This window comes from Anser brachyrhynchus (genome assembly GCF_964034855.1).
Source record: "Anser brachyrhynchus genome assembly, chromosome: 4".
In the NCBI taxonomy this organism is placed as follows: domain Eukaryota; kingdom Metazoa; phylum Chordata; class Aves; order Anseriformes; family Anatidae; genus Anser; species Anser brachyrhynchus.
The window spans coordinates 30,602,035-30,615,998 of NC_137698.1; the positions used below are offsets into that span (position 1 = coordinate 30,602,035).

The window sequence follows — 13,964 nt, forward strand, 5'->3', positions numbered from 1 at the left end:
GACTGTTACTGCCACACAAACAAATCACAAAAAATGAATACTGCTAGCAGTATTTTCATTAGTGGTCTTGCTGTGTTTAACATGCATATTCCCTATGATATATTTGAAACAATTACTCTAACTACTCGTACAAAATAGCTTTCATCAAATGAGACTGGTGGAAAAATTAGTGATGAGTCAGTAGACACATGGCTTGTGACACTGTTCTGTCAGAATCATGAGTCTCCAACTGTGACAATTCCAGCGACTGTGTGACTAATTCATCAGTCCCTTCTGCAAACCTTCCTGTTATTAACAAGTGCCCCTCCTACCTGCCCAGCAGAAGCCTTCTCAAAAGCCTGTTGGTAAGCTAAATGCACAATTAAACTTAGTCACACATTGCCAATGTGGAAGAGATACTTTGGAACCCAAGAAAATTCCACATGCTGTGCAAAAAAACCCCAACTGTTTTGTTTAAAAAATTATTTGACTGTCCACTTTTAGTTTATTGCCTTAAGACAGAAACCCTATCAAAAAAATGACACCATTTAAAAAATAATTCCCACATAAATTAAACACAATTTTGTGTTGTGTTCAGAAAATACCTTAAACATTGCAGCTAGAAGCTACAAGTATTTCCTGAGGGACGATCACTGTTTACAGAGCTAGTTAGATCTTTTTGGCAACCAATGGCATTGATAGGAACAGGAATAGCTGCTTACTAGTTATCCAAAAAAAAACCAAACAACTGCAACACAAACTCAGATTTGAATGCAGTAATCCACAGAGCAGTAGTAACATTTATTAACTTTGGACACCTTTATCTTACAAGAAAAAAAATGTATTTCAAGCAACACACAGTTATTATGCAGAAGTTAGCAAAAGAATATGTAACCTTTCCATGTAGCCAATACACATTTTTAGTAAGAAAGAATAAAGCAACTCATCTGACGAAGACACCTTCTCAGTTTATGAATGCAAAAAGTATTGCACAAGTTTTACTACACTGTGAAGAATAATTGGATATGCCTTCACATTAGAAATGTACACTAATTTATCTACAGGAACACTGCAAATGGCTTGGTTCTTTAGGCTTAATAGCATTAAATATGACATGAAGTTTTCAGGGTCCTCTTGCTGACACATTAAACTTCATTCCAACCTACGTCCACTTCTGTACTCCACCATGGGTTAGAAAAATCAAGCACATCTGCACAGGAACCCTTAGTTATGGGAACAATAGCCATGCATTTGTGTAAGACTAAAGGAAAAATCCTGATTAGCTCCTTTGAGGATAGGGGCGTCTTTGTAAGCTTCAGCAGTAAAAAACCCAAAACACAGGATGAAAACCCTACAGGATTTGTCCATGGTCAATTACGAGGCTTAAAGATTTCCAATGAATGTTTATCAAGGATGAAATACACCTCAGAAATGAGTGCTTTCATAAGTACTGCTGTGTTTGTTTCTTGGGTAATAAGATAATATTAGGTTTGCTTACATGCAATCTTTTTGGATTTATATGTGAAAAGGGCTGGTTGCAGCTTAAACTACAAAACACTGTCTCTCCAAAATCTAAATACCAGTCGCAATGAAAATTTTCCTTCACAGTTGAAAAGATGCCATGAGAAATTTGCTGAAGCTTCAAATGAATCGCGTGACAGTGACAGCCTAGGATTTTATTTGTCATATTACCAACAAGAAAGTCAGGAGACTGAGTGACATTTTCATTGAGGTGAAGAGTTAGTTCACATTCACAACCTAAGGAGACCTCTCCATTTTTAAGCAGTGTCTATAAGACTAATACTGAAGCAATATAAAAATGGTTGCTCCAATTGCTAACTGCCTCCAAGACCAAAATTACTTCTAAATTTGAGGGGTAACAGCTAATTAAATAAATACAATGAAATAAGTATCAAAAGATGGAAAATAAAGGAGCGCTGAGTAAGTTTTTCCTCAGTTAGCCACTGGGTCTGACTCTCAAGGGAAAAAAATCATCATAAAAAAAAAAGCAACTATTATTTTCATTAGGCCACATCCTGTCATTGGTGACACCAGGGAGCAGAGACCAGAGCTACAGAGCACAGGGAGGCCACCTCTCAACCGCCTCCTCTCCAGATGAGACAACCCAAGTACCCTCAGCCTCTCCCCACAGGACATGCCCTCCAGCCCTTAACGCTCTTTTTATATAGTGGAGCCCAGAATGACACACAGAATTCAAGGTGAGTCTGTACCAATACTAAATACAACGGGAGAATCGCCTCTTCTGACCATCTGGCTACACTGTTTAACGCACCCCCAAAGTGGGAAGACCTGGAGAACTGCCTACCAGGATAGCTTTTTTTGGGGTGGTCATTAGTGTTTTCTTTTCTACATTGGTTTGGGGGTGAAAGCTCCCAAATGATCTTGACAACATAGAAGGGGGGGGGGAGAAAAGGAAAATAAAACAAAGAGAATTAACCACATTAAAATACTAGGAAATCAGTAGTTGAACAGAATTTTTAAAATACTTTTTCAACACCTTCGGAAACATTTTGAGGAAGAAATGCATCCATTCTGAAGACTAAATGTCCCTCTGTGACTAACACCACCACCTAAAAACCACAGAATCTCCAAGCATGCAAGAGAAAAATACTGGAAAAAAAAATTCAAGACTTCTTGTGCAGATCAGAAATAGGTTCATCTGCGTCTGATGCAGCTCTTCAAGCTAGTAAATAAAACTGCCAAGCCCACCTCAAAAAATTCACCTTTTTAAAGTTATCATCACTGTGGTTGAAGGGCTAAAAAATAAACAGAAAAGGGGAGGTTAAGAATATTTATCAGCAAAAATCTTCTGGGTTTTATTTCTTAATTTATAAGCCGATATTGATAGAAAACACCAAGAATGCTGACACTGCACCTTCAGTGCAATTCGCAGAAATCCCACTAGTTTGAAAGATTTTCTCCTGTCACTATAGAGGCACACTGCACCCAGCTTTTCCACAGAGAGAAATCACAGCTTGGGTTTTGTTTTACATTAGCTTTCAACTCACTGGGTAAAAGGTTACCATATCAATAAATTGCTATCGAATTCAAGCCATGCAACTAATTATAATATGTATCTGTTTGTCATGTAATTATGATAATATATATTACATTCAATTACAACTATTGCAGACACAAATCTCACACAAATTTAAGGTTGTCAGATTATTTTTTTAAACGGTACTGTGAAGAGTGTGAATGCCCGTGAAATCTCTAGAAGATGGACCTTTCTCCGAAGAGTTCTCCTACCAGGCCCGTGAGAAAACAAAAGCTGACATCTTGAAAATTTCCCAGCGCTACCTGCATCCTGGGAGGGTCACTGAAAGGATGTTACCCATTTCCTTTACTGCTGGGAGCGTCTGGGGCAGACACGGGCGGGCACGTAGGGCTGCCAGGAAGCCACCAGTCTGAGGACAGGATAAGGCAAAGAAAGGCTGGCAAAGGAAGGAGCTCAGGCAACACAATGCCTTCCCAAGAGAGGGAGGAGGGATAACACGCATTCACAGGCTTAAATCTCCCCACTCTCAAACCGGGCTCGTCAGCTGGTAATAAACCTGTCAGGGATAGGAAGCGTTCAGGAGCGTATAGGAAGAGGTATGTAACGAAACATGAGAAGCAGCAGTGAACAACTTGCTTTGCCAAGTCAACACGAGGCAGGAGCAAAGTATTGTTCTTGGCAGATACCAGCCCGCAAGCAAGCTAACACTCAGCATCCCCTTCCTCTCCAGCCCCGTTACACAGTTAGCCAACGGTGAACTTATTTCCTAAAATAAAAGTTCTAACATTAACAACCATACTGATGGGCACCTGACATTTATTTTTAGACTTGGGTGGATAACGACAAAGGATTATTTATTTTATTGTGGTAAATAATTCTTAGCCTAAAAGAAGTTCTTTCATGTGCAACATTTGACAAATTTAGTTACAGCATTAATATTTAAAAGGAAATATTCTCAACTCAATGCTGAAAGCATCTGAAGATTCAGCTTCATGATTTATTCAAAAAATCTGAAAAGGCCATGAACGTATTTTTACTGCAAACAGCTGCTCTTAAGGCTACAGGACTAAAACTTACTAGGATGCATAACATGACATATCATTAACTCTGACATTGACAGTAAAGATCCAGTTAATAGTATAATTTAAGAATTTTCCTTTTTAATCAATCAAAAGGTAAGTTGGCAATCTTTCTGAATCATTCCTTTCCACTTAGACATAATGAACATAAATCCATTCTACTGAGTGGAAAGATGCCTTTAAATATGGAACAGAATTAGAGCAACGATGATACTGAGCTTTGCCTAAGATCTATTAAAATTTAAGCAAAAAATAATGTAGATGACTTGGTTATGGTTTATAATTTTTGAATAAACACTTGGGGGAGAATTAAAAGGCAAATAATTGTGAAAAGACTGATCCAGTCTTTTTAAAAAGTATTTCTGATTACTTAATCCCAGACTTGATCCTAGAGTATTCAGATTACTGCTGTTTATCTTGTCGCCTTTTTTTTTTTGCAGTACTTTAGCCTAACTTAACATTCCTACATTATATTCCTTTACAACTGAAACTGAAGTAAGAAATTAATGGTTTGTGACAATATGAGAAATTATTAAAAATGACAGCACTTGGTACCACAAAGTTAATTTCAAGAGTTTAGGATTCCCAACTTTATCGATTCCTACAACTGGATTCATCAATTCGGGTGTGCTTTTGTTTTTTAAATAAAAACTTCAAGTATGTTCTAAAACAAAGCATTCTGCAATAAATGCTTGCAATACTTTATGTCTCTAGGGACACAAATTATTTTAGTAATTACACTGACATTGTGCAGTTACACAGATCTTAATACACCTGTGCCAATAATTCTTTAAATGAGCAATTAACTGCAGATTAATTGAAGAACGCAAAGTATTTTTTAAAGCATGTGACACAGTATCCTCCTTTTTTTTAATTAGACAAAAATTAAATTTTAAATATTAAAGTAAATATATTAAAGTAAATATTCCCCATGTAAATACTTCACAAAAATCACTAACTCTCTCTAAACACCAACCATACTGTTGATTTCATTACTGAAAAGAAGAATTACTACAGGAGACATACACCAGATTACACCAGATTGGTGACTCAAGAAGTATTTCTCTAAAGCTTCCCTATTGTATTTTTAATTTCCCAGGAACTCAGTGATCCTTCTCACAGTTATAAGGGTTTTCTTCCAAAACTTTTACAAGAAGTTTCAGCAACTTATCTAGAGATGAACTGTATGACTATAACCATCTAAATGCCACCTACAAGTGTCTCTCTAGAGGTACTTGGTATTTTTATGCTTAAGGATAAAATCTTTAGAATAAAAGGTATGAAAATCTATAGAAGACAAAGAACAAAGCTGATTTTACCTCTTCTTCACCCTCACAGTATAAACATAAATCCTATCTCAAAGTAATCTTCTCTTCAGAAGAAATTTTGAGAAATATACTTGACTAAAGTGTTCAGTTACTTTGACTTATTTTTCGCAAAAATAAGACTTTGCATTATTGCAATTATTATCTAAACTGAACGGAGACTTTTTTTTAAGCCTACCTCCTACTACAGGAAAGTCTCCAAGCTTTTCCCCTAAAACAGAATAAATGTTACAAATATGTTCACAACGTAAGTTGTATGTATTTGTGCAGATAATGCTTTTCCCATTATCTAAATGGACATGTCTGTATTTTTAAAAGCATCCAAACCAAAAATTATTCCTTTTCTAGTAAATAAAACTTCAAGTAGACTTGTTCCTGTTAAATTTTTTCAAAATCCTTTTGAGAGAAAAATGTTATTCTGAAAAAGTGAATCAAATCTAATTTAAATAAATTGCTACAGTTTCCTATCAGAGGACATTGCAAGAACTGAAAATATCAAGAGGAAGATCTAGACTTCCTCATATTATTATTTTTATATTTTTTTAAATATATTTAAAACAAGCACATACACCTCAAATGTTCTAGGCACCCTTGGGATATGTTTCAGAGCAAGCTCTGTTCCAAATGAAGAGTGCAGAACTTTGCAACAAGAAGCCCCCCAGCCGTGTGATAGCTTCAGAAATCTCACCAGTTCAAGCCCCCCCATATTTCCCAGGTAGCTAGGAGAAAAAGCACTACCAAGAGGCTAGTACCAGCTTTCTACAGGGTGGAGAAATCAGAATATACCCCTGAAGTCAGGCCAGCACAGGCTGCTCACTGAGTATTTTTTCTTCCAGCTACTGGATGTATGCCAGATTTGGAAGCCAATACATCTCAGAACTATAAAATACAGCACCAAGAAAAAAAAACTCATTTGACAAAGTTCTAAATCTATACTTTTGAAAATCTCATCTCACTTTTTATCAGAATGCCCAGCTCAGGTCACTTCTTGTCAACAGATCTCAAAGTCTTCTCAAAATAGCAGTAAACATCACAGCTGTTTCTTTGCAAATGGCAAAGCAGTCACTCAGAAAGGTGAGGTGAGATGCTGGAGTCAGGGAACAAAGTCTCTTTGCCTCCTAAGTTCAGCCAGCAAGCTCTACTGAAGAGTCACACTGGCTTTCCATGCTGAAATTCAGGACATTTTCTCTCCAAAAAGCCTCAAAACACAAACAAAATTCATGAAGTAGAAACCTGAAACATTGCAAAAACACTACACCTCTGCACTGCTGACTTGGATGTGACAGACTAAGGAAACATATGTCATGTTACTGCACTGCAGATTACCTGCTGAGTTTTCAAACATCAGATCTAGTAAGAAGCAGATGCAACCCTGAAATTATCCTGATTCAAGCAAAAATTAGTTTTTTGAAATCTATTGATCACTTCTTCAGACAAGAAGTGACAATACAGGATAACACGGGTGTTCAGCTATTAACATCCGAACTGTTTGAAACGGCACCTCCCATCAGCATCCCTTCCAGTCTTACCTGGTAGATATCAGAAAGGCTGCTGCTTCCTGAATCACTAGTGATGCTACATCCTGAGTGACTAGATGAAACGTGGGTCACCTGTGGGTGGAGACTGTCAGTAAGGTGCAGCTTTGTGAAATCTGCAGGAAGCTATAGGTGGAGCAGAAAAAGCATCATTACAATTTGAGGTAGATACAGAGCAAAATTAATTTAAATCATGTATGTCACACTTTACTTTCTGCCAGCACCAACTACATCAAGAAAACCATTGGGCTTTGAGCATGCAGCATGAAAGTTTGAGTTTTCCAATTTTTTAGATTGGTGCAGAAGTCAGCAATATACCACACCAAGTGCTACAAATATAAGAAGAGATGCAAAAAAAAATAAAAAAAAACTGAGAACAAACACAAACGAAGTGATAACCCTTATGCCAAATTTTTTAGTATCTTACTGCACAGTTTGGGTAGAATTAAACTTCATATGAATATTGTGCTGCCCTCAATATCAATGGTTTCCTGTAGAGTAGGATTGACAGTGAGTAAAGTCACATAGTTACAGCAAACGCTGGTCTGGGTTTGGCTAACTCTTTTGCTTCTGAAGTCAACAGGGTACTTCACAGACAAGTAAAACCCAAGGCACTGAACTATCCATTATACTTGGAGCCAAATAACATGACGGCAAATAGGAAATGTGGGAAAACCGACACAACTGCAATGAGCTGCAATCCTGAAATGAGTTTGCTCACGTGCTTCGCTGGAGAATGAAACAAGACAGGACATTTGATCTTTTAACAATCATCCACCAAACATTTGTGACATATATTTTACTATTGCTTTACACACACAGGTCCCATGAAAATCTGTAAGAACTGTCAACATTGCCAGGCTGTAGAAAGTGAACTTGGATACAGGAAAGTACTTGCTGTCTGAAGCAATATTTAAATGCTATTTCAGGGGCAAAATACTCATCTCCTCAAAAAGCTTGCATCCCACCATTAGCTATTATATATAAAAGTATGTTAAAGTATCAATTTTGGTATGCAATAAATACTTCAATAGTTGAAAAACTTTGTTCATTAATTTCTTTTTGCTTCAACTCAGACAAGGCAGATACAAACACACCTCAATAGAGAGTAAGAAGAATGCCATGTGCAGGGTGTCCACCCATGTCAGTTGTTAACACTACCCTGGTGCTACTACCATTTGCCCCCGATGGAAATGAAAATAAGAACTCATTCAGCATTAAGACAGAATAGGTCAATCAGGATAAATGGTTAGACAAAAAGCCTGCTGAAGTCACAAACGCAACTGTGCTTGAGAAAATGACCAGCTCTACACAGATGTACTGAATGATTTTGCTGCCGCTTGCCTGGCTTAAAGCTGCGTATGGTACCTGCCCTGAAAGAACCCTGACTTCAGCATTTGTGGCGAAAGCACGGCCAACTGGAAACTTCAGTCGTATTTAGGCTGACTGGCATTTCCTATTCCAATACACCTAAAAAGGGTTTCTTCCTTACTGCAGTATGACTACAGAACTGACAGCAAAAATGGCTACGCTTTGAAAAATTCTTACTATTTTACCTGCAAGAGGAACTAAAACCAAGAACCTGACATTAATAACCCTAAAAAGCTTCAGCCAGCCGAGAGCTAGATTTGATCTTCATATACCAATCAACAACGAAAGGGCAATTAACAAAAGCAATACTCTAATATATATATAAAACCATTGATGCTGCCTCCAGAAAAATCTAATTATGTTCACCAGTGTTGTTGACATACCAAAAGGAGAAAATATAGGATGAAAAAATGCATTAGTTACAATATCTGTTGACCCTGCTCCTTCCCTTTTCAATTTAAGTTTCCATCCTTTAATTTCCATTCCTTTAAGTTTCCATCAGCACAAAACAGCAGAGTGTTTAGTATAATTGCCTGGATATCAGTAATTTTTGATTAGGATTCAAACCATTCTACAAATAAGTATATGTCCCATAAACAGAATGCACAGGAAGCAAATTATCACAGCTTTTGTAAGATGTTGATGAAAACTCCATTTACTTCTGAAAGTACAGTTTCCTAGAATTAAAGCAGTCCAGGGTTATTTCCGAGTAGTAATCCTATATATTATTTTAACATGCAGACACAAGTCACCTATGATTTGCATGCCTAATGATAACTCACAGAGCAGACACTGCCCAATATTCTGAAAGCTTTGTATTTTATCAAGTAGTAGCTATTTCAGTCACAAATAAACATCACCTCCAAAGGGAGATGTATGTCTACAGTCCTGAGCCCAGCCAAACACGTTCATTTTTCATAGTGCCTTTCAAATATCTCCAAGCCACTAACAATTGCATTTATTTTTAATCAATGCAATAACAATTCTTTAGAGCCTTACATCAAAGCAAACCCAGTTAGTATATGAAAAAAAATGAAATCAAGCTACGTTTAATATAACGGCGGCACTTACTGTTTTAAATGAACAGCAAGGATTTATGTTTTGCTCCTACACAGGCAATTGGAAGAGGCTGGAGTTTCCACTGCAAGTGATAATATACAAGGCAAATAAATGCAAGCCTTCTGATTATTTTTGTTTGTTTTTTTGGGCTGTAGACAATCAGCTGAATGTCTGGTGACTACCGGTTTCAGAATAACTCCTAAAGTCAAAGCCATGCTGCATGTGATGGGCTTGCCAAGTGGTGACAGCAGCAGATCAGAAGCAGTCATTTTACTTAGGGCAACCCAGCCAGTCACTTTGATCTTAATCAAATGGGACTATTCACAAGCAGGAAGCACATGCTCACATCTTTGCAGAATACTACGTCTCTGTGCTATATGCCCGAAAGCGACATCCAACTCAACTGCCCTATCCTCAAATAAGTTAAGGTGAGAAGCTGTGAGACAAGAAATGAAACACAGTCGAAAGCTGAAACATCTAAATGGTGAGCTCAAGCAGCGTGTGAGAAATGCATGCATTTCTGTCTTGGCATCCTGCATCCTGCCATTCAAAGTATTTAATGCACGCCATGGGAAAGAAGCAAAACACTGATGATAATGACAGAAACAGGCATCTAAATCTTCGACATAAGAGGCCACCCCTTTCCCTTGTGGAGGGCAATGTCAGGTAAGCAGCTTCCAGCAAGCCGTGCAAGAATGAAATGCAGTTTTCAACAGCCTGAGCAGTGCCAGCAACCTGCACAAGGCTGTCTGGCTCAGACCAGGGTATTTGCACCTCATTTCTTACGTGCAGTGCGAAAGAGTACTGTTTGAAAATAACATCATGAAGCTCTGCTGTACATCCAGTGAAGAACTGGCTAGGAACATCAGTCTGTGCTTTTGGAAGACATGATATCTAACTTCACTATTATAGATCTATTTTCTGTGCTACCGAACATCACTTTATTGTGAAATTTGAGCACTCAGTGCTTGCATTCAACTCTCATTCCATTCAACAGTTTAAGACTGCCGTCAGTGTTTAGTATCCCAGAAGAATACCAGAAGAATAAAGGTTTTCTTGTAATGTTTTAAAGTGCATAAAGGCTAGATATAACATGTGCCTTATCCTCCAGACCACACGGTAATATCAGAAAATGTAAGGGAATACCGCTTGCCTCGGAGCATCAGCTGGGACAGACTGCAGACACCACCGATGGCATCAGAACCAAAGAGCCAACTTTATCTTCTTCTGCTTTTTTATGACATGACGGCTAGTTTTAAGGAGTCCTTCAGAGTAATAAGGGGAAAACGCAACTTGCATATTTTACGTGAAGAGCACTGTGACACCACCAAACACTAAACTACAGCTTTGCCAAAGTCAGCAATGTAGAGCATTTCTTAACTTTGTTATTAAACACTCGTAGTCACAGCATCGGAATGACCTAGCAGATGGAGTAAAAACATGGCAGGGTAATTTAGAAAAATAAACGCATGATTCATTCTTCAGTAAATGTAACTGTAAAGTGTATTACATGGCCACTATATTAAATAATTGAGATTCATTAAAAGGACCAGATAACTGCCCTGATAACCTATTTCAAGGACAAACTAGGTAAGTGAAAAACATTAAGGCTACATATGCCAAGACCTAAAAAGGTATAACGTAACAGGGGAAATAAATTTTTAGAACAGAGCATGAATCGATAAAATAGTTAACACCAAAGATCTAATCTTAATTTGGCAGAGGTCAAAACAGTATTTCGTGTGTGTACTTGTAGCTCTTGACAAGTGTGCACGTATACATGTACACGTTTAAACAGTTTATACACATGTAGAGGAAACTGGAGGAAAACCTGTGCATCTGGAAATTCCAAGCATTTATTTCTTGAAAGTCATAAATATAAACTTGAACCATTACGTGAAACTTTCTTAAGCGCACAGAAGTACCTCCGCTTTGAAATGTACCACACCTTATACCATATCATATCTTCCTATATTAAAAGCCGCATTTTATTACTTCCACCCTCAAAGTGAGTCACCATTTTATGCATGCAAAGCTAACAATTATTTTGCTCTGAATATGTTCCTCCTATTTTAAGAGCATCATGATTTTCTCCTACTCTCCGGCATGCCTTTCTGTATGACAGGAGGCAGTGACTACATGCCACCATGGGGACCGTGCTGGGCTCATCCTCTTCCTCAGAGTACCAATTGAGCTCCTCTGCATTCTGTCCAACTTCTACTCAGGACGTCATTAGGCGTGCCCTACTAAAGCAGGATGTTAGAAAATGAATATATTCTCAGAATATTTACTAGGGAATATTAGTCTTTAAGGTATATGTTAAAGGATAATTCTTTAACTTTTTTTTTAATGTGGTTATATGTGGAAAAAGTATACATGCAATAACGGGAAAGAAACATTAAAATATACGTTTGAAGTACAAGAGGAACTCTGGTTAGAAAGTTCCACTACACCGCTCATTTTAGAGCGAACCCATCAGTAAGCATTTTATAAGCAAGGTCTTCCACTGAAGGCCATTCAGCACTTTATGAAAGATTTACAAAGCCTGCACAGTGACTGGCTGAAGAACATCCACAGAAATATGAAATTTGAGAGCAATGGCGTAACATGGTTTTAAGCAATTCCCGATGAACAGTTCTATAGGCAATAAAGTGCCACTGCACGGTGGACATAGGACAACACAAAATACCACCTTTATGACATGCTTCCATTTTCTGAAATCGAAGAAACATGAACACTGATTCTTCAGCCTCTGAACATATGCCTCTGAACAATGCCTCTGAACGATGCCTCTCAGCACTTACTTGTAGAACCTGCTTTCTAATAAAATAATGTAATAAAAACCCCTGTAATACTATGAAAGGTGTTCTGTTTCTTGTAACCTCATGCTATTACTAGAAACATATCTTGTACCTGCTTACTAATGAAAGAATATAATAAACGTCATATTATAAAAATACAAGAAATACTATGCCTTAAGTCTTTGCTATTTTTCCTTATTCAAGATAAAAATTTTGAAGTTATATTGTACTAGAATAGCCTAGATTACAAACCCAGCATGCTTCAGTACCCTATCAAGTCATTAACATCTCATTTCACTAGTTTATGTAACTGTTTATTTTTCTATTAAACATCTGCAAATTTGTTTATGTTTTTAATAATATACTCAGATTTACAATATTTAATGACTAAAGGAAGAAATATTACTACTAATGGCGGGCATTCATCAGTGTGCTATTTATGTGCTATTTCAACATAATTCTCTCCCTAACCAAGAGAGACATCAAGGAAAAGATTTTTATGGTTCAGTGATTTAAAACACAGCAGTCAATCTAAGTAATTACTGAATAATAAAGTAACTTCTATTGATTCTGCCTAAAGACATGATGCAGGCTGACATGTCCACCACAGAGTTAAATTTAAAATAAAAGTTTAAGCCATGCACAGCTCAAATTAGGATGCGATTCCCATAGAAGCAGGATTTCCTTTATGTAGAGGTGGGATGGAAAACATTAAGGAGTATTGATGTTTTCTCTGCAAACTTCAGCGAGAGAAGAGTTAAGTGCTAAAACCAGATGAAAAAACCTTCCGACTTAAATTATGCAGTCTGTACGTAGTCACTTTATGCAAAAGTATCTCATGTATTTTAAATCTACTTATTTTCCTCAGTCAAATAGACACCTTTGTGTGAAACAGTGACTCAAAGCTCACAAAGACCTACTCCTAAAAGCATTTTTCATCTTGATTACAACACAAGACACAACCCCCGTTCTGGAAACACTGCATTCGTGCAATCTGTTGAGCAGATTATTTATATACAAAGCCCACAGCAGAATCTCTCTAACAACAACAACAAAAAGCAAAACAGCATTACGAGGACTTTTCAGGCAAGCTCCTCATACTTTTCCTGCACTCATAATTTGCTGCAGGTACTCCCCCATAAAACTATTTGGAGGCTTAAACCAGTGCAATGTGACCTGCTGGTCTCGGGGAGAGAGCGAGAGCGAGCGAGACATAGCGTGTGGGGGAACTTCATTTTGTTTCCTTTACAAAGCACACAATGCCTGCCACTTAATGTACATCTCATAGCTCTCAGCAGCTAATCCTATGAGCATTTAATGCATTGAACATAATTATCCTTTGCTTGAAGGACTGTTGGCTTCTGCACAGGCACAGAGGTGGTGAAATGTAAATGGGTATTTGGGGAATGGAGAAAAGCTCTCAGGGAAAACACTTTTCAAAGGAAAAGTATGAAATGCATCACTGACACACACCCATTCTTCTTTAACTTAACCTCATCTGTTGTAGAACCAGCTCTGTTGCTCTGTTAGTATTTGCTCTTTTTTTTTTTTTGGACAGCATTTGTGCAACAGATCCAAAATAGTGTTTTACATTCAAGCTTCTTTTTCAGGAAATTTGGCATAAGTATTGTTCCTTCAGCAAACACAAATGTATTGGCAACAACTCAATATTTAAAAAAAAAAGTATCATCAATGTATTTAAAGTGAGAGTGAACCAAGAATACAAAAGAAAAAATGCAGAATGGATTTGAACTAAAGCTTGAGGACATCGTTTTCAAAAGCTTTTCTCAGGTTCT

At 37.4% G+C, this 13,964-nt stretch overlaps 1 protein-coding gene across 9 annotated transcripts in view; it reads right to left on the bottom strand.

Moving 5' to 3' along the window:
• The window catches only part of RAPGEF2 (Rap guanine nucleotide exchange factor 2), a 183,443-nt gene that overhangs the window by 38,821 nt on the left and 130,658 nt on the right, over positions 1 to 13,964 (bottom strand). For 8 of the 9 annotated variants that reach the window (XM_080589657.1, XM_080589659.1, XM_080589656.1 and 5 more), the window contains one exon: positions 6,932 to 7,063. The exons of the other annotated variant lie outside the window; for it this stretch is intronic. In XM_080589657.1, the coding sequence (XP_080445783.1) occupies positions 6,932 to 7,063 (132 nt within the window). The remainder of the gene's footprint in view (positions 1 to 6,931; positions 7,064 to 13,964) is intronic. 9 annotated transcript variants of the gene reach the window in all.